This window comes from Cornus florida, unplaced genomic scaffold (genome assembly GCF_030987335.1).
Source record: "Cornus florida cultivar Cherokee Brave unplaced genomic scaffold, ASM3098733v1 CherokeeBrave_3.0.0_Hap2_Chr08, whole genome shotgun sequence".
Lineage (NCBI taxonomy): Eukaryota > Viridiplantae > Streptophyta > Magnoliopsida > Cornales > Cornaceae > Cornus > Cornus florida.
In genome coordinates this window covers 38,769,702-38,791,433 of record NW_026775578.1, presented here as the reverse complement: position 1 = coordinate 38,791,433, position 21,732 = coordinate 38,769,702, and the positions used below count along the sequence as shown (strand labels likewise).

The 21,732-nt window shown below is 39.1% G+C and overlaps 1 protein-coding gene across 1 annotated transcript; it reads right to left on the bottom strand.

Moving 5' to 3' along the window:
- Positions 1–2,787: 2,787 nt before the first annotated feature.
- LOC132271375 (RGS1-HXK1-interacting protein 1) lies at positions 2,788–21,253 on the bottom strand. Its single transcript, XM_059772726.1, has 8 exons — positions 20,986–21,253; positions 11,257–11,323; positions 10,319–10,396; positions 4,363–4,415; positions 4,025–4,161; positions 3,876–3,940; positions 3,208–3,266; positions 2,788–3,093 (listed from the first exon to the last, which is right to left on the bottom strand). The coding sequence occupies exons 1-8, from the start codon at positions 21,181–21,183 to the stop codon at positions 3,004–3,006; spliced, it is 747 nt and encodes a 248-aa protein (XP_059628709.1). The 5' UTR covers positions 21,184–21,253; the 3' UTR covers positions 2,788–3,003.
- Positions 21,254–21,732: the final 479 nt, after the last annotated feature.

Sequence of the window (21,732 nt, the reverse complement as noted above, 5' to 3'; positions counted from 1 at the left end):
TGTTTGGTCTGCCTCTAGAAAAGTTCCTCATCTTTTCTGGGCAAGGAGAATATTGCCTGTATCTTTCTTCCTCGGATAAAAGCTGTTCAATCACTTACTATAGTTCCCAGGAAAAACCTGCATAAATCTATTAGCTTTTAATTTAGAGAAGCATTCGTAAAGATGTTGCCAAAAAAAAGGTATGAACTCTCTTTTCTTGAAGAAGTTGGATTCCTATGAACTAATCCAAGAATTGGAGTACAAGAACATTTCTGTGAAGTGTGAATATCATCTAACTTCTCATTGTTGGCATCAATATGATTATTATTACCACTCCATCTATAGCCAGAATCTTGTCCATATAAGTGGATTAAGGTCAAGTGTCAGCTATGCTTAAGGTTTAAGAATCCAAACTACAAATCCTCAGCTATCACAAGGTTTTGGAATTTGTTAGGAATGCAATTCTTAATAGAAAGAGGAGCTTGAAAAGCTGAGATAACAACAATAGTATTCAACTCAATTCTCATTCACTACTTTCTTTTATTTCTTGTCTTAGCTGCTACTGATGCTACTTCTGCTTCCTCTGTCACCAGTTGTGTCCACATTTGATATCTTCTCATGTTCCATGCTAGAATTTGTCCCTCCATTGGAGATCTCTGTTTTCCTATTCTTTCCTGCCTTTTTTTTTTATTTATTTAAACCCTGCATTATCATCCCTCTACAAAATAATTAGAATCCAAAGCTCCAGCAGCCCTAGATGAACCACCAGCCTCCATAATCAGGAATCATTCCCTTTTTCCCATCATCTTCGGAAGTCATTTCTGGATTTCCTTTTCCTTTCTCCCTCTCGCCACTTTGATCATTTACTTGTATGCACAAAAATTTTATAATTCAAGCACCTTATTGGTTTCCACAGCTACTCTACTCGAATCTCTCTAATCTCTATTATACCGAAATCCAGATTGAACACCTCAACCAACTCCCAAGAAGCATCAATCTGCACAAATCCTCGCATAAATGATTCTTTTCTTCCTCTCATTGGCCAAGTCCACATAGAGAAGTTGCCCGATAGCACTAGCAGTGTATCTGAGCCCTTTCGCCTTCCAATATTCAAGGAAATGTGGTATAACCACAACAAGATTATAATTGTATTCAAAACATCCTAAAGTAGTGCCACTTTAAGAAGAGCTTCAATCTAAGGTACCATATTTTCATGACCAGGTGCCCATTCGAGAAGTTCCATGGTACTTTCACAAGGACACTGTACTTTGGTGCATTATAACTAAATTTCAAGAAAAAAATAACATTTTCACTAGATAGAACTCCAATGAGGCATTCTTGATCCCATAGTCTGTCTGAAAGTTCATCATTAGCGCGACATGGCAACTTACTATCAATGAAGTAACCAACCGAATCATCCTAATCTAAGAGACCCTCATCAGAAACGTCCCTTGCAGAAGCCAATACTTTCATCCTTCATTTTACACTGGTTCAAATAACTTGGAACACCATAATAGTTCCATTCCCGTCTTCTACATCACGATTAAACAAATTTGACCACTTCACTGATCGGCCAACAACTCCTTTTCAACCTCCATACTGACCACTACCTCTCCAGTCAGCCTAACACCACTGGAGAACCTAGAAGATTCAAACCCTTGAGCCCGAATAAAAGTGTTGTGATTCTCTAGAGGAAGGAAAAAAGTCCATGCTACCCATGAAGAAGAGGAAAGAATACGGGATAAAGACATGACACGATACTACATTTGTTAAAAAATTAAGGGACGGATATGGCAATTTATGTCTACCCATGCTTTATAGAACCGGACACATGTTGGATCATGATGTTCGAGATACCAAACACAAACCCTTTGAACCTGATAAAGCCATGAAGATTGAAAGGAAATTGAAATGAATTTTAGAAGAGAAGGCCTAGAGAGAAGCTCTCCCCCCATCTCTAACTAAAAGTACAATGTCCTACATTGAAAAGTCAAACTTGCAGGACATTCCAATAATGGTGTTAGGTTAACATAGAGAAATAACAAGATGGGATAGGAGTGCATCTATGAGGGAGTATAACCAACCACCATTATTCTTTGAATGCACTTTGGCAACGTAAGAGGATTTGGCCAGAATTTCTAAATCAGATTTGACAATTTTCTTATTTGGCCAACTCTCACTTAACGAAAATTCAGTTCATGAAAAACTTAAGAAATCTAAAACCAAATTGCATGCCAAACCTAATACGAGCATTGATACGGAAGACTTTGAGAGATTAGTATTAAAGGAAAAACTCTATCGCTGCTGGTAAAATATCTAGGGGGTTGAGCGCGAAGAGACTAAAAAAGTTAGTTGAAAAAAGTGGATCACAGTAAAAGAAATAATGAAAACATCATGCGTACCCAGCGTGAATGTATCTAATCAATAAGATTGTGTAGTCAGCCTGCTTTCTTGGTTATGGTCTCACTTCTTTGTGTCGAGAGAAGAGTCAACCCATGGAAATAGATATTTCCAGTATCGCTATGGACCTATAGATAATTTGAACTCTAGTACACTAAGAACTTCATGATATAGGAAGAACTTACAATTAGGGGAAACTAGGGAGTCCATAATCTCACCAAACAAACCTCTCAGGCTCTGCTTGGAGGAAAATGTGTGCGCTAATATCATATAAATGGTTTGTTTCCAAAAAATTCTCAGTTACCAGAAAATTTTAAACAAAAAACATAAGGAATACCAATCATGCATAAATTAAATTTGAGTCAAATTCTTGTAGGGAGAGTCAGGAATGATCATGAAGAGAGAAGATTCTCAGAAGAAGGATAGCTTATTTGTATGTTACTCAATTGATTAGACAAAAATTCAGAGGTTGCATACAGTAGACCATAACAAAACTTTGATTTTCAAAAAATCTCTTATTAAAATACACAATACTTGTTCAACACTGTTGACCATGGAGACCAGAAAAACTAAGGAAAGGAAAATGGAAAAGAAAAACACCTAGTATGGATTTTTTATTATCCATCAAACAGGAACACCTAATTCCGAAATCTTCACAATCCTTCTGTTCATAGCAATCCTCTGCTGTTGAAGAAGTGATCCCATAGAAGCAACCTGATCGATATTGAGAGAGAGCATTCCCAATTAAGGCATCAATCAAGAATCACTAGATTGTTGATAGCATAAGAAAAGACAGACTACAAAATATGGGGATGACACTCCACTTACCTCTGCTCTAAGTTTCAAAGCCTCCCTCCCAGGAATTTCTCGTAGTCCATCCATCAAATCTGTCAAAAAATTAGAGAGAACCAAAGAAAAACTATGCTATCATGAACTTGACAACCAAATATTTAGTAAATTCATTGAACTATTTATGCCACTTCATGGCCTAGGCTACCAATTTGTTGCATCACTAGTTTGTCCCACATCTCTAATTTGTGAAAACATGTGTTTGCATGTGTGCTTCACCGTTTATTTTTCCTTTAGCTTTTTTCTATAATATTGCTTAATAAAAGGTGAATTTAAAATGGGATCAACTGCAAATAAAATAATCAGCAACCTTCCTTTGTGATGTCTTTAGATGGTACCAGAAAATCTAGTTTCCATACATCCTTTCTCCTGGCTAAAATACAAGGACCTCCATGTTGGAATTTTTTAAGAATATAATCACCAAAAGTATTTATGCTCATTGGAAATGAAAGGCTTGACAAAGCTGGAAAACCAAAGGATGGAACAAACCACCAGCTAGGGAAGAAGGAATGCCTTTTTTTTTTTTTTTTTTTGAAGAAGGAATGCTTCAAAAACTGGTCAACAACCCTCTCAGGGTCCCACTACCCTGTATATTATTGAAAAAATATAATAATAATAAAATAAAAATAAAATAAAAAAACCCTTACCCAAAGCTTGTGCTTCAACTTTGCAAACTGATTTAGCAAGACGTTGAATTTGACTTCCAGCACTCCTGCAGAGATTTCCTAAATTTAGATAAGACAACTAACATATATTTAGCTAAACTCACATTCAAAATTCTTAAAATTACTACTACATGAGCTCAGTGTGGCCTTGTTTCATTTCTTTTTCAGCAAGAGCAGCCCTTTCAAGCAACTTTCTACTCTCATTCTTCATTAGATCAACAGAGAGGTTCAACTCTTTTAGGTTCTTCTCGGCTTTAATAAATTGTGCCTGCAGATAAAATATGTAGTTCTATTACAAAAACCCAAAATTGCTTAAAGTAGACTGTAATGATATGACCATTATATGAATGCACATGGAACCTAGGATGTGGATTTTCATTTTTGTGCGATTTACAAATTCAATAAACACAAAAAATAAAAATCATTTTCTCAACAGTCGAAAAAACTTCTACAGAAGTAATTGAGATACCTCTTCACTCTGAAACCGACCAAATGTATGACGGAACAAAAACCTTCTTGGGCCTGTGAATAAGACGAGGTCTTAGATCTCAAGTGTAAAAATAAAAAATAATAATAATAATAAATAATAAATATCATTTAGCACAAAATCCACAAAGAACGATTTTTAAGAACCCCTTGACAAGAGGATAATATGTTTAAACAATCAAGCTTTGAACACTGAACAACAATGCACAGAAGGCTAGACTTGTTGCCCCAAATAATGTGCAGAAACACAAATACATGAGAGTTGAACAGCTTGTTTGGACTCAATATAAAATTTCAGAGTAAATATGATGCAGGATAGGGTAAAGAATAGAAAACATGGAGGAGAAGAAGAATAGAGGAAGAAATCTCAACCATAATCTCAATAATAATCAATAATCATAAAAGGTGCCTTAACAATGTTCTCAACCCACATATAAATTTTTTTTTTTGATAAGTAATAGTCGATTAGAAAAGCGTTCAAAAGGGGAACGCGTCCCTAATACAAAAAACGAAAGCTGAACCTAAGGGCCTATAGAGTATAAAAGATCAACTAACAATCCTCATATTTGGTTTATTCGGTATGTTTTGACAATGCAGGAGGCTATGATCCACTGACTCACCGTCACATTTGCAAAGGCAACACCAATTACAATCCAATTGCCTCTCTTCCTCAAATTGTCAATTGTCAAAAGACTATTAAAATAATTATAATAATAAATAGACAAAAATCCCTAATTCGTCTATCTTTCCATGTCTCCAATAGTAGGTGTGGGCCATGTGTACTTCAAACTCTCAGGCCATGCTCGGTTCTTCATCAATATACATTTTAGAAACACTATAATTGAAATATTATAAAAAACAAAACTAAAAAAAATGCTGTTAAAACTATCCTCCAAATGGCTGTCCAAGTGTTGAGTAATATTACGAGAAAAAACTATATAATTGTAATTTTATCTTTTTATGAATTATATATAGACAGATTAGAGAAATCAAATCACAAAAGCTTTTCCTCTATTTCCCTTCAGCAAAGGGCAGCAGGTGCAGGCAAAAGAGGGTACCAGAGAGAAGACAATTGACAAATTACAGTTTAGAGCTGTCTGTAGAGTCTGTGCAGTACAAAAATTTGTAAGGAAAAGTGCATAGAATTGGACAAATTGCCTCCTGATAGCTGGTTCATGATAAGTTTAGGCATTTTGATGTGCCAAAATCATATTTCCCAAAATCTGATTTCATTGTTTGCCAAATTTTAGGCTGGTGATCTTTTTGTAGTTTTTTATGGTTCACTCCACTGAATTCAGTTTTTTGGATTTTGATTGAATGAATTTATATAAAAAGAGGCCTGTGTCGAATCGAAGTGATTGACCAATGTATGGATTCCATCTTTTTTTATGCCTCATTATACATTTCTATTATGTGTTTTAGCATCCTGTTTAGTGTTTAGTATGTTTGATTCAGAGGATTGGTTGCTGATTTATCATAAAATAGATGAGTTTTCTAATTAAAAGAAGTTGGCTTGTGCAATATAGTACATTGTTTATGTTAGGGATGTTTCAGTAATTAGGTTTTTTTTTTCCCATTACTCACATTATGGCTGAGGGTATTGAAGTGAAAATTTTCAGCTTGGGTATGCACATTATGACAGTGGAGTATAATGGTAGCAAATATTTCTTATGCGCCCAAGCATTCAAGCTACATGATAGGAAGAAGGCCGTTTTTATTCTATCTGCACCTAGCAACTGTACAGAGTTTGAGAAATGGCAGTCAAAGAATTGCCTTGACTTGGCTATAAAATAGTATAGATCCATCTTTTTGTTCTAATGCTATGTTTTGTGATACTGTAAGGAAAATCTGCGTTGCAGTTTAACAAATGTTCTCTAAGAAGAATGTCTACTGTGTTCATGAGTTATAAATAGCCTTCAACAAATGAGACAAGTCTGAGTACTACAGCGCCTTTAAGGGGATACTGATATGAGTTGAATTAGCACTATTCTCTTACTAATGACATTGAAATTCTAAAGAAACTACTTTTGGGGTTTGTGTCCAGACTAATTCTTTTCTTCAGTTGAATAGAGGGAAGATATTGATTGATGGTAGCATTCCTTCATTGAATAATGTGTACTTCCAGTTATTTCAAGCCTCAACTTTGCCTTGGTCAATTAAGCAAGTCAAGAGGATTCTTTAAGTGGCCATATTAATAGTAAAAAGTGTTAGTGCAGGAACTTATACTGATTTTTGAGGTCAGTGATTTTTTTATTATGGTAGAAATCATAATTGACATCGTACAGGGGATGTGGCCATGATAAAGGTAGATGTGCTTATTGTGGTGGAGAGATCATGCCATGGATAAATGCTATGACATAATAGGTAAATCACGGGCTACTCAGACTAATCAAGTGATTGTTTCTTCAAATGCTAGTACTACTCAGCAGCAGGATATCAATGCAGCTAATGCTCCATCAAGTGCCCATCCTACTGATTCCGCTGTAATGGTTTATATTATTACTACTTCTCAGCAGTTGTCCACTAATGATGAAGGAACCTCTGCCACCCAGGTATCGCCTAACTTTTCTTCAATCATTGACTCGTGAGATTCTGCTTACATGACTGACTGCTAAACTCTGTTCCCTGCTTGGAATACTCCTTTTTGTTAAGAATTCTCTGTTCTGCTTGCTAATGTAGTCCATACTAGTACTACTCAGCAGCAGGATGTCAAAGCAGCTAATGTTCCATCAAGTGCCCCTCCTAGTGATTCCGCTGTAATGGTTTATATTAGTACTTCTCAGCAGTTGTCCACTAATGATGAAAGGTACCTCTGCCATCCAGGTACCACCTGACTTTTCTTCAATCATTGACTCGTGAGATTCTGCTCAAATGACTGACTGCTAACCTCTGTTCCCTGCTTGGAATACTCCTTTTTGTTAAGAATCCTCTGTTCTGCTTGCTAATGTAGTCAATGCAAGGACAGGAGCCTTGGGAGGACCTTGACGATTGATAATCTGAGGATGCAAATTATTGTTAACTAGTGTTGTATGTGTAAGAGGGATATTGAAGGATATAAATATTAAAGTTACACCCTCTCTTATAGCTTAAGCTTCTAGAGTAGATGGTTGTTAACATGGTATCAGAGCCAAAGGTCTCAATTTCAAACCTCACCGTCACCCTAATTAAAATTGAATAACACGTGTTGAACCAAAACGAATGCCACACGTGAGGGGGCGTGTTAAAGGATCTAAATATTAAAGTTACACCCTCTCTAATAGCTTAAGCTTTTAGAGTAGATGGTTGTTAACAGGGGATGAGGAGTCGGTGGATCATCTCCTCTTGCACTGTCTAGTGGCTAGGAAAGGATGGACTTACTCCTTGCCTTGTTTGGAGTGAGTTGGGACATGCGGTTCATGCCGCTTTCCATGAGAAGCAGGCTCGAAGCTTGGAGAGGGTTTATAGTGGGGAAGCAAGCTCAAGATGCTTGGACTTTGCTTGGTGGGGTCTTTGGCTGTAGCAAAATAGGAGATCCTTTAAAGGGGAGGAGACTCCCCTAGTACAAGCCAAGTGTAACGGGTGGACGCTTGCCCATGCTTGTCAAGGCTAAGCTAGAGCGCCTCAACCTAGTACAGGCCAAGTGTAACGGGTGGACGCTTGCTCATTTATCCAAAAGCTTAAGCTATTGGGTACTGCATACCCACCCATTTATAGCCATTTCACTTCCCATCCAGCTCCAATGTGGGACAAGTACCCCTTGTAACATTCTCTACCACCTGAACTCACAATGCCCTCGTTGCGGTTGGGCCATCTTGCCTACCCGGGTGGGCTCACCCGAACGCCCCCGGGTCGGGCACTTGGCATGACATTGGATCAAAGACTGGGTCTAACTCTGATACCAACTGTAACAACCCATTCCACCACATGGTATGATATTATCTGCTTTAGGTCCGAGCCCACACGGTTTTGCCTTTGTGTTTTACCCCAAAAGCCTCATACCAATTGACGATAACACCACTTACATATAAGCACTTCCACCCAGATCCGATGTGGGACTAGTTCCCCTTGTAACACCAAGCCCCTTCAATCAGGCTCACACTTTTTAGTAGGCTCAAAAAAGGCACGCCTTGTATTTTTTAATCATTTATTTATATCATTTTCTTTTTTATTTAATGACTATTAAATTAAAAAAATTTATATCACATATCGTATTGTATAACCTTAAGAAATACTTGACAAAATTCAAAAATTTATGGTTCATTACATACACTAACCACAGTTAATGGTTGATTCTGAATATATATATAAAATAACATATATTTAAATATGCAACATTATTATACACGCACCTTACTTTGATCAGGCTTGCGGCTTATATTGCGCCTTGCGCTTACGCTCCAAAAGGTCTTTGGCACCTTGAGCCTTTAACAACTATGCCTCAGTTTCCTTTCAATCTCTAATCCGCAAGCAAAATAACAAAAAAAATTTAACCGTCTTTAACATTCTATCCTTCCTCATGTCTTTCAGGGCCTTGTTTAATTCTCTGTCCAATATTTTTAGATACCCCTTTTAGGAATATAATATTTGAAAAGTGTAGAATAATTTCATCTTTCACAATACCATAATAACACGTTCTGCAAATCAATTTCATGAAATGCTGGAACGAATATCGCTGTCAAAACCACCTTACCCTAATTTTTGTCTGTATCACTCTCCATGCAGATTAAACAAAAATGTAGTTCATGCAAAATAACTGTAAGAAGTCTGTTAATCCTACATGTTCTCTTAGTTTATCATCAGTGAATTGTATTCCTCAGTTTCCTCTCAGTCTCTAATCCGCAAGTAAAATAACAAAAAACTTTTAACTGTCTTTAACTTTCTATCCTTCCTCTTGTGTCTTTCAGGGCCTAGTTAATTCTCTGTCCAATATTGTTAGATACCCTTTTTAGGAATATAATATTTGAAAAGTGTAGAATAATTTCATCCTTCGCAATACTCCATAATAACATGTTTTACAATCAATTTCAAGAAATGCTGGAACGAATTTCGCTGTCAAAACCACCTTACCCTAATATTTGCCTGTATCACTCACCATGCAAATTAAACAAAATCTTTCAGCAAAACAATACAACTCAACTCGACAAAGTATTATCCTAACTATTTGGAGTTGTACATATTTTCAATAAAATCCATCAAAAATATATTAGTAAACTTTTACCACAGACAGAACCTTTAAATGCAATTTATAGGTTATCATTTACATCAAAACACATTAAAATATTCAATAAAATACATTAAAATATTGACTGATACCAGTCATGTCAACATTCCTGGAATTCCGAACACATTATGGGTAACATGATCCCTGAACGAATCTTTGTCAAAAGACTTGTAATATACCACATAAGATATATTCATGGGGTATGGGGTAAGCGCCTTTGTTTTTGTCAGTGGGCGTATGGGGGTAAGCACCTTATTTTAACTCCTGTTTTCAAGTTAAAACCCAGGATCACCATGGAACTCAAAGCTGAAGTTTCCGCTATGGCTTTCCAATAATTTAATGCTTGATATAGTCACCTTCTAGATGGAAGTTTGAAGATTTATTGATTATACAAAACTCAACCCAACAAAGCCTTAATCCCTATTAGCTGATGCTGGCTACACAAAATCATAATCTAATACCGTCATATATAAAATAAATAGAAATACATCAGATTCTCTGCAAATATCGAACACATAGGCAAGAAACAAATGATATGATGATGCAAAACTTGTCCCTCTCCCCACCCCCTCCTATCCCAAGGGGGAGGGGGCAACAAGTGCTTCATTTCTCCCAGTGCGCCAGAAGTTTGAATTGCATATGTAAAATAAAAATAAATAAAAAGTGCTAGATGCATCATTATACATTAGGTGACCAATTGGTAAAACATATTTGCAAGGAATAAGACCAAAACTCATACCTCGCATAAGAAGGAAGGCAGCTGTAACAGCAACTCCACCAGCCACAGCTGGGTGTTCTCTTGCAATTGTATACTCATCTATAAAAAGAAGCACATAATAAAGAGATGAAGACCAAAATAACCCATTAGTCAAAAGACTCAACCAACTTCCCATACTGATAATTTGGCCAGGTGGTAAAGTGTCCAACTATGATCCACTCAGACAAATCACATCCGTGACGAGTCATTGCCCACATTTCAACCGACTACAGCACAAAAATAACAGGGTGCCAAGACGGTCTTAATAATCAAGGGTGATGGGAGGGGTAGACTTGGCACATACCTTTTTTTTTCTAAGTTAAACTTGGCACATACCTAACCTTTGGTATTATTAAAAAGTGGCTATTCCAAAACCAAATCCCAATTTCATGCCTGGCAACTTAGGACGGCTTTGTACATCCCAATGTGGTCAACGGCCGCCGTCTCAATGTGGCCTTTGTACATAGGTGTATAGTTTATTTTGTTGCAGTAGAAAGCTTTCGGTCGGAAGCAGGTGTCCTCCCACTCGCAGGAACACGAAAGCTGAAGCCACTGCGCTAAGCAATAGCCCCTAAAATAACCAAAATATTGGTGATATAACTTCTACTGGTGTTCGTTACATCTTTGGCCTTTCTCCCAAGAAAAATTATATGTTCCAAAATCCAGTTAAAATGCATAACTTCATAAACCACATGTTCAAATGACAAAACACATTATAGGCATTCATGTATACGTGGGTTCCAATCTAAAAACAACCACTTCGCGTAAAAACTTGCCAAATATTAGGCCAATATCAGCTCCCTCTCCCACCACATGCACAATCGTGATCAACAATGAGCAATGGCCCTTTAAGTCATGGGTGTATATACTAACAAAGTCATGTAGTCACCTTTAACCTTCTTTTTTTTCATTTTAGGTACCTTTAACTTTTTTGAAGAAAGCAACTTCATAAGCTCTATACTTCGGTCCAATTTGTGGTATAAAATCCTGCAAGAGATACCTTTCAGAAAAAGTTCAAGTAATGTGAAAAAGAAAGTAAAATAGCTGTATGAAAGACAAGTAATTGGCCATTCCTCTGATGGATATAAGATGTTAATGGCCAAAATATTCAATGCGAAATTATTATAGTAAAAATTAATAGTAACTGTGCTATGCTCATTAAGCATAATGCAGCACTAAACCACTGTCACTCTAACTAAAATTAATACTCTATAGGACCTCCTAAGATTTATCAGCGGATTGGCATTCAGAACATAGCACAGAATTACTCATCATCTAGATCAGATAGCAATATAAGACTCAAAAGAAAATATCAAGGATCCAAGGCCACAGAGCACTCAGAGAGAAGTATCAAGGATCCAAGTTTGCACATCATTCAAACACTTCTAAGCAATACAACACTTCTAAGAAACTCTTGTAAGATTTAAGGCGGACAGAAGATATCGTAAAAACTAAACCATGATTAATTTATATCTTACTGCACAAAATTTGTACATGCTCAAGTGGGTGAGATCATATGATGCAATCTAAAAGGGGCTCCAAAAAGTGTAATTAGTTTACTGCTGGTTCAATTTTTTATATATTTTTCATGCACTTTGGGGGCAAGAATATATTGGCATTCCGAAATTAGCCAAAAAGGCATAGTAGTGGAGGCCACAGTGGCCCAAAACCTCAAGCATAATTAGACCATGGGAATGAAAGCTTAAAGCTCTTAATTTTCACGGCTTATATCGGATTTTTTTATTCATAATCATTCAATCTTCGCTCTCCTTTTTAATTTTCAAACAGTTGATGCCCACAACAATAGTTTCTTAACTTTCTTCTTTTACCATTGAGACCACCACCAGCAAGTTTCTTTTTAGTTTGCTACACTTGTTTTTACATCTGAAACAAACCCGACCGCAACTAGCTAAACTCGCAGCATGTTTGATCCCAGCTCAAACACGTTAGTATTCATCTTGACTTGATTTTTTTTTTTTTTTTTTTGAAACTCGGAACTCCCTTGGGCAGGGCCTTTTGGACCCACCCCAAGTTACAAACCAAGGGTGCTTCAACCGGCCCCACAACAACAACACCGATTAAATCAAGGATTATAATGGGGGTGTTGGGGTTCGAAACCGGGACATATTAGAACCCAACCCCTTACCTTACCTCCATCACCAAGCCCCTAGGGGCTCATCTTGACTTGATTTATTTGCAGCTCTGATGGCGATCAAATTTTTTAACAACTCCGCATTGTATAGAAGTTCCTTTCCTTCTAGTCTATCGAAACATGCTCTTAAAACAAAGAGTCCAGACTATCCCTCCATAATGATAATCTCATGCTAACTCCATATTGTACAGAAGTTCCTTTCCTTCTAGTCTATCTAAACATGCTCTTGAAACAGAAAGCCACAGTACAGACTATCCCTCCATAATGATAATCTCAAGCTGACTCCTGCTCTAATTTTGTTGGACTTATACTATACCATCAATAAACCTCATACTAAATATGCCTATTAATTTTATTCCGGAGTATATAGAGAGAGTGGCTCAAAGATAGAAGCCTGATGAAAGAATTCAGTTTAAACTTGTCCAATTGAGAACTAGGGAAGAAAATATTTTTGTGCATAAATTAAAAAAGTATTTTTGTGCTCAAAGTACTTCTATGATACCCTGTTTTCTATTTGTTAGTCCTTCTAAATCACTCCAATGGCCAATTCACAAGTTCATTGCTGCAATTGTGGGTGCAGCTACAAGCATCACCACGCTGTGGGTGAATTTTAATGTAATCCTATGTTAATGTTTAGTGTTCCTTTTGCATTATATGCAGAGAATGATTTCTCTTATAGACTGACCTGTACCGGAAAATTTTCTCCTTTTTATAACTAAAATAATGTGTATTAAGGACTCCAAACAATGTGTGTATATGAGATAACAAAAATCAATAGCGCTTTATTTTATTTTTTTTGATAAGTAATATTCAATTAGAAAGCGTTCAAAAGGGGAACGCGTCCCAAATACAAAAAACGAAAGCTGAACCTAAGGACCTATAGAGTCCAAAAGATCAACTAAGTCATCAATCGAGGAGCAAGCGCTTCCTTTCACATAAGAGAAAATATAAAGAATATGAATTTTCAAGGTCGCCAGAAAAATTCTGCTATTCCTCTCTCTCGATATGCACCACCAAACACAGTGTGGAACTATCCTCCAATAGTCGCGAGCGTGGCTTCTAACTGGGCATCCTCATTCAGTCCTTTGGAAGACTAAGGCATTACCCAATGTACGCTAAATACACCGAAGATAAGGTTCCAACAATCATACGCCATAGGACAGTGCATAAGAATGTGATCCATAGACTCACCGTCTCGTTCGCATAAACAACACCAATTAACGATAGTGTTGCCTCTCTTTCTCAATTTGTCCAACGTCAAAATCTTGCCCCAAACAGCAGTCCAAACAAAGAATGCTACTCTAAGTGGAGCCTTAGAGTGCCATATAGTCTTTCATGGGAAAGCAAGAGCAACGAAGTTGGAAAGACAAAAGTACATGGACCGAACACCAAATCTACCGGGAGGAAGGGACCCACAAAATGTAATCACTACCTCTGCCAACATCCTTCTGCTGATACAACAAACCCAGAAAAGCAGATACCTCATCCATCTTCCAATCCTGAAAATAACGCCTAAAGCGAACATCCCATGTAATCCCACTGCTATCAAGCCGATAACAATCAGCTACGTAGGTGTGCCTATTTTCGGCAATACTATGAAGTCTAGGAAAGGAGTAAGACAACAACTGATCTCCACACCATAAATCCTCCCAAAAGCGGACGCGCCTACCATCACAAACCTTGAATCTAATATGTGAGGAAAAAACATCCCAACCCTTTCGGCAACAAAGCATGGGATTTTAAACAAAGATAAAAAGTAAGTGGGAAGGGATGAGAAACCCCCCCCCCCCCCCCCCCCCTTCTTTCGACAGAGATTGCTTCTTCCATCCTACAAACCTCTTCTCAAACCTATTAATTACCGGATCCTAACTCCCCACCCTCCTCGAGGAAACCCCCAAAGGCAATCCTAGATAAGAAAGAGGAAAAGCACCCACTCCACACCAAAGAACTACAGCTAATGAGGAAATATTCGGGACATCCCCAACCAAGACAAGCACACTCTTTCAAACATTGATCTTTAGCCCAAAAACCGCCTGGAAACAGACAAGAATGCACCTCAAATATCTAAGTTGGGAGACATCGGCATCACAAAAAACCAAGGTATCATCGGCAAACAGCAAATGGGAGATCTCAATCTAATGAGCTACATCTCAGCCCACTCTGAACCCCTGATAAGACCCAAATCCTCCGCTCTCCTCACTAGTCTGCTCAAACCCTCCATGACTATAAGGAAAAGAAAAGACGACAAGGGGTCTCCTTGTCTCAAACCTCGAGAGCTTGCAAAGAAACCAGCAGGAGAACCATTCACAAGAACAAAGAACTTGACGGACGAAATACATGTTTCGATCCATTTCCTCCACCTACTTCCGAACCCCATCCTTTGAAGCAAGTAAAGAAGGAAGTGCCAATTGACGTGATCATAAGCTTTTTCAATGTCAAGTTTGCATAAAACGCCAGGGACCCCACTCTTCAACCTGGAGCCTACACATTCCCCTGCTATAAGAACAAAATCCAAGATCTACCGTCCTCCCACAAAAGCATTCTGGGACTCCGAAATAATTCCATCCAAGACATTACTCATCCTAAGAACAAGAACCTTGGCAATGAGCTTGTAAATGCATCCCACTAAGCTAATTGGCTGAAAGTCCTTGATATCAAACGTGTCGCCCTTCTTAGGAATAAGGGCAATAAAAAAGGCATTTAATAACTTCTCGAACATGCCATGAGAATGAAATTCCTAGAAGGTACGCATCACCTCACTTTGCACCACCTCCCAACTCTCCATAAGAAACCGCATAGTAAACCCACCTGGCCCAAGAGCTTTATCACCATTACAACTCGATAAAGCATTCATCACTTCCTCTTCAGTAAATGGAACCTCAAGCTTGTCTCTATCCAACTTAGAAATAGCATCAAAGTGGAGACCGTCAAGCTGAGGTCTCCACCCTAACGTGTCAGTGTAAAGCTGCTGGTAAAAAGAATCAATCCCCCCGCGCACCTCATCCTCCCTCCACAACTCCAAACCATTTACACGAATACACCTAATATGATTACTCCTTCTAAAAGCATTAGCAAGCCTGTGAAAGAATTTCGTTTTGCGGTCCCCTTCTTTGAACAACAAAGCTCGAGATTTCTGGCGCCACGAAATCTCCTCTATAGTAGCGATCTCAGCAAAAATCGCTTGACAGGAGGCTCTCCTAGAGCGCAGAGACTCCACATCCTGTCCCAACTCTTCAAGACGATCAATCTCAACAATATCGGCAAGAGCTCCATTCTTCTTCCATTCAAGATTCCCGAACACCTCCTTGTTCCACCTCTTAAGCTCAGTTTTGAGGATCTGAAACTTCCTGGCTAATACAAAACTAGAGGAACCTGTGGCCATTGCCTCCTCCCACCAAAACTGGACTTTTCCTTGGAAATCCTCTAATCTCAACTACATATTCTCAAAGCGGAATGGGGTGCACCGAGATCTCAAACCCCCGCAATCTAAAACTAAGGGAACATGATCGGATGTCACCCTTACAAGAGCTGCCTATACAACATCCGGAAATTTCTCTTCCCACTCCCCAGAAATCAGGAATCTATCCAGCCTTGAAAAAGTAACCGGATCCCTGCCATTAGACCAAGTAAAGGATGCCCCTTCCATTGGCAAATAAAAAAAAAAGTGACCATCAATAAAATCTGAAAACTAGGTCATCTCCGAGGACCACCTACCCCCTGTGGATCTCTCAAACGGAGACCTAACAGAATTGAAGTCCACACCCAGACACCAAGGCAAAGACCATAGTCCCTTAACATAGCAAAGCTCTTCCCAGAAGGAAGGTCTTTCATGTCGATAACTGGCCGTAAACCCCATAATATACCCATCTGAAATTGTCCTCCTACATCTTAAACACGCACGACAGAGAGTAACTCCCCTTCCATATAGTCATCTTTGACAGCCACCTGCGATCCCACATAACTAGGATTCCACCAGAGGTACCTGAGGCGTTTAGCGCTTCCCATTCCACGAACCTTCATCCCCAAAGACTCCTAACCACCACATCTGAAATAGAGGCCATCTTAGTTTCTAGCAAACAAACTACATGGGCACTCCACTTCCTCGCAGCTACCTTAACCACCCTCTTTTTGTCCGGATCACTGAGACCACAAACGTTCCAAGTAATAATTTGTAGCTCCATTAAGAACCATAAACAATCATCTCCCCTCCTCCCCTTTTCCCACTTCTGGTCCTTCTCCTTTCCCTCGCCACCCCATCCTTCCCTTCATAGTTAACATAAGAGATAAGGTTCTTAAACTCCTGCTCCGCTTTCCAAGACGTTAAAGGTCTCCTACTTTTGACTTTTTTCGTGCCCTGCATATTCTTTGCAACCTCTCTCCCTTCCACAATTGCGTGAAGAATGGCCAGGGCCTGATCACCTTTGCCCTCTGAAGAGACACCCAGCTCTTCACTAGTAACACCTATATCCTTACCCATATCAGCATTCATCTCTGATCCATCTAGTCGCATCACAGCCAATGGTTCCTCCGATTCTAACCATGGGACTAACTCATTAGAGCATGCCTGTTGAATGGGAGGCAAGACTTCATTCTTCTCCTCTTCGTTTTCCTTACCATTAGCATACAAGTCTGTCTGCGTATCTGTATCCATATCAGAATCACCCATGTCATGAGTCACCAAACTATGTGAAGCAATCTCCCTTAGCCCTCCGAGTGGCAAACAATTTAAACCTTTAAGAGCTACACGAAGGTGAAGCTCTTTAAACAAAGCCATTGCAAACTCCCCAGTCAATCTAAGTTGAATATCACGACCCACAAACCGTTACCCCAGCGGACGGTTCCATATCAGTATTAACATCTGATTCAATATACCCAGAAAGAAAAGGCCCGGAATCGGCCGGCGCGTCCGAGCACATCCCAGACTCAATTTCAGGTACCATAGATAGATTCGACAATTCACACCCCTTTTCCATCCCAACACCACTCCTCAACACCCCACAAGAAGTAGTAGAAGAAGGAGAAGGAGTGTAGTTCCGAAAATGAGTGACAGAGGGCATCCCTGGGTCCAGAGGAGTGGTAGATCAAGCAATCCACTTCTGTTTTTCATGGCGGGTCAATCGATTACCATGGCGGTGCAGTTTTCCCTACTTAGTCCGATATGCACTGTTGAAGCTTCTATAATCCGACGAATAAGGGGCAGAGATTAGCCTTGTTGTGTTCGTGTTACAACAACACAAATCATGTCGAGAAGTCATGTTTTTCGTGCTTGAACCTCCTTTGCCTACGCTGATCTGCTTCCATCTCGTCTTCTCCGCCTTTGACCAGTATTGATGAACAGATGGATGGAAGGCAAAGGAATCATACTTTGATAAATGATGGGCGTGAAAATGGGCTGGGTTTCCTCTACTGGACCTTGGCAAAACATTTAGGCTGGGCTTGGAAAATGATAGGGAGATGGACAAACAATAATGAAAGCCCCGCTGAACCTTCCTTTTGATATGAGATACACTAGGCCCAGACTAGGACCCTTTAGCCATGGGCCTATGCGACCTATGCTTCAGCCCAGGCCCAAAGTTGGATTGTTTCATAACTTCTGAATGATCACGTGGTCTGCCACGTGGTAAGGCAGACGGCGCATGAAGTCTCACGCGTCCCTGTCCTTGAGATTCAAAAGAAAAGCGACATTGTGGTATGGATCTGTCAAATGAAGCTTTCGGAAAGATTTATGATGAAGATTCCTCCCTTAAATCAACTTTGAAAGCCACTCTTTGATCTTCAACGAAGATGAACTCCGGGATCACAACTTCATCGGAGACAAAAAGAGTAATTCTCTCTCCTACCACCATATCATCCATCTCCACACCTCTAAAACCACCGCACATATTCCCTACAGCTTCGAACAACCTCTAACAACAAAGACGAAGAGGCAATCCATACATCACCACTCGTCTTCCCTTATTCTCACCACCGAGCAACTGATGGCAAAGTACCAAACATCAATTGCCAAAGTAGCAGCTCCCAATGTCCTCTTACCAGAGATAAGGACTCTTTGTGCCTCTTTCTCCAATGGTAATCTGAACAGAAGAAGACGATCAGGCATGGTTGAAACCGTAACCCTACACGCGATCTTCTAATTTTGCGCCACCCACATCTCGATCGACTCGATGCTTCCCACATCTCTATCAAAGCATCCAACAAGGCAAGATTTAAGGACTGATTCCCTGCATGCCGTACTTTGATAATCGACCCTAAAAGTCCTGCCATCATCAGTTGGGAAGCATTCAACCTCACCGTTGAGAAGAAGACGTGGTAGGTTTGCAACTTCAAGAAAAGATCCTCCCATAAACCCTAATCCATGTTAGTAGCAGCAATTCACAGAAAACCCTAATCATCAATAGCGCTTTATACTTCTTAGTTCTTCCTGATTATAGCAAAGAGAATAGTTCTGAGGAACAATGAGTAAAAGAAGATTCTGGTTGCATCGTATTTTGGTTTGTTTGCACAAGGCAACTGTAAATTTCTATCAGCAAACTGTTTGTTTTCCTTAATTTATTTGGGTCTTGCATTTATTCACCCATTGTCCCTGATACTATACCCTCATTTGTTTTGTACCTAAAATTTACTCCTTTTGACATTTAATGCAATATACTTGTCTAGAGGGAAAAATAAATAAAGGGGGAAAAAAAACCTACAGTTTAATGGAGGGAAAACCTCTACTTCAAGAAAAACTTCATGCTTACTTCTTGCAATAGAGGGATAAAATGCTTTGAGAATTGATTGGGTTTCAAGGATTTTCTTTTAAATGCCCGGCCAGCCTTCTTTTTTTATTCTTTGTTAGTTTTAGAATCATATTGCCAAGCCTCGTCTTTAAACTATTGCCAAGCTGAAAAGTGGAACATAATTGGCATTCTTATAACACTTTATTGTATTCTCTTAACAAAACATCAGATTAATTTTGGTTGACTTCCTTTATGTTTTCTGATTTATATGGCCAGCAAAAGAATGATGACGAGCCTTGGTGCAACGAAAAGATTGCTCCATTAGTCCATTGTGACCTGGAGGTCATGGGTTCGAAACAAGGAAACAGTCTCTCTGCATGCGGAGGTAAGGCTGCGTGCATCTAACCCTCCCCAGACCCGCAATGGTGGGAGCCTCATGCACTAGGTTTACCCTTTATGGCCAACAAAAGAATATGACACCTCATGGACTCTTAACAGAGGTTGTTGTTATAGCATTTCAGAAGCAAATTCGCAGTAGTTAATTTTGAAGTCCTTCTTATACAAAAACTCTGGCCAAACAGACTGCAAAAGCGCCTACTTACATTCATCGAAATTTTAGTCTGGTTGGGCTTTTTGTTTATCACTTAACCATTCATGACGGAAAAATAATTACTTTTGCAAGAGGCAAATGATGTGATGCGAGCTTACTGGGAAATAAATAAATAATTCTGTTGTGCGAAGAGCATTGGAATGGGAATCGATGCGGAGAGAGTTTTGGTTGAAGAAAAAAAAATAAAAAAAATAAATAGTATTGTTTAAACAAAAACTCATTTCATGAATTTAACACTACGAAAAGATAGAATAGAGTTTGATGGAAGTCAAACAAACCATAAACCATAAGAGAAGAGAAACCTGAAATCAGGTAATACATATGAACACAATAAGCTTGTGTATGGTGAAATTTTCCATATGAACACAATAAGCTTGTGTTTAGTGAAATTTTCCAGAAATATAACATAAATAATCATCATCCTCGTCATTGCCTTATTCCCATATCAATGGAATTGGCAACATGAATTCCTTGTCTCCATTCCTTTCTATTACCTGCCATTCCACCTACTATGTTTAATTTTTTAAAGACAGTTCTAATAACTTCATCCCACATTAATTTTAGTCGCCATCTCCGTCTCTTAACCTTTTATGAGAATTAAACTCTCTTCTCATCGGCGGCACATCTATATGCCCAAACCATCTAAGTCTACTCCCTCTTAGCTTCTCGTTGATGGATGCCACACCTAATTTTTCTCTTACACTTTCATTTGTGACCCTATCTCTTCTAGCCTCTCAACCATCCATCTTAGCATTCCCATTTCAGGTGTTGTTCTTGTTTCTTTTTTAAAGCCCAACACTCTGGCTCCATAAAGCATAGTTGGCCCAATGACGGTCATAGTCACCAGCTAAACAATATTATCCAGATTGGGAACTAAACACCCACAATGCGAGGATCATTAAATTAGGAACTACTGGAGAAAGTAGACTGAAAATAGCATTATTTGACAAAATAATGCATTTCATAGCATTATAATAAAAACCCAGATTAACATGAGGAATGGTAAGAACATACTAGGTCAAAAATCAAGGAAGCCATAAACCATAAAACAACAGAAACCCAGAATCGATAAAATTAATTACATACGAACACGATAAGCTTGTGTGTAAATGAAACTTAGAATGAAAGAGAATATATTACACTATTGGAAATGTAGAAAATGAAGTACCTGGAGATTACGAAGATGATCGGACGAGTTGTGTTGGAGAGTACGAGCAGAGCGAATCGCTGAGTCGGTGGATTCGAGAACAGTTCGGGGCAGATCCTCTGAGATGTAGGTGTGCCATGCCTTGTCCTGTTGCTGCTGCTGCTTCGGTGTTTCATCGGCTGCATTGATGGAACCAGAGTCTCCGGACACCTCCCCCATCTTCTCTCTCCTCTCTCTCCTGAATTTTCCTACTTATTTTTGTAGGAATTTAGGAAAACAATTCCAAATTTACCAAACTACGGACTTGTAAAGTGAAATTATACAACTTACAAAAAATTATAATAATAATTACCAAAGTATTATTAATGTGATGACCTTGTGGGCGGGTGTGCCGTGGGCGGGTGCGAGAGTTACTGTCAGGCTACCACACTGGCAAGCTATGGATGCACAGTCTCACATCGCCTGGGTAGAAGTGCTTATATGTAAGTGTGTCACCTTCAATTGGTATGAGGCCTTTTGAGGTGAAACCCAAGAGCACAACCGTGCGAGCTCAGGCTCAAAGCGGACAATATCATACCATGTGGTGGAATGGGTCGTTACAAATGGTATCAGAGCCTGACCCAGACACTGTCACAATTGGTATGAGGCCTTTTGGGGTGAAACCTAAAAGCAAAACTGTGCGGGCTCAGGCCCAATTGGTATTAGACCTTTTGGGGTGAAGCCCAAAAGCAAAACCGTGCAGGCTCAGGCCCAAAGCGGATAATATCA

What these genes read in the sequence shown, in the direction of transcription:
- LOC132271375 (XM_059772726.1), bottom strand. Translation starts at nt 21,183, where the DNA reads ATGGGGGAGGTGTCCGGAGACTCTGGTTCCATCAATGCAGCCGATGAA. An exon ending in ATCATCTTCGTAATCTCCAG is followed by an intron (nt 11,324 to 20,985) that starts GTACTTCATTTT and finishes TATCTCTTGCAG; the next exon opens with GATTTTATACCACAAATTGG. An exon ending in GTCGGTTTCAGAGTGAAGAG is followed by an intron (nt 4,162 to 4,362) that starts GTATCTCAATTA and finishes TTTTATCTGCAG; the next exon opens with GCACAATTTATTAAAGCCGA.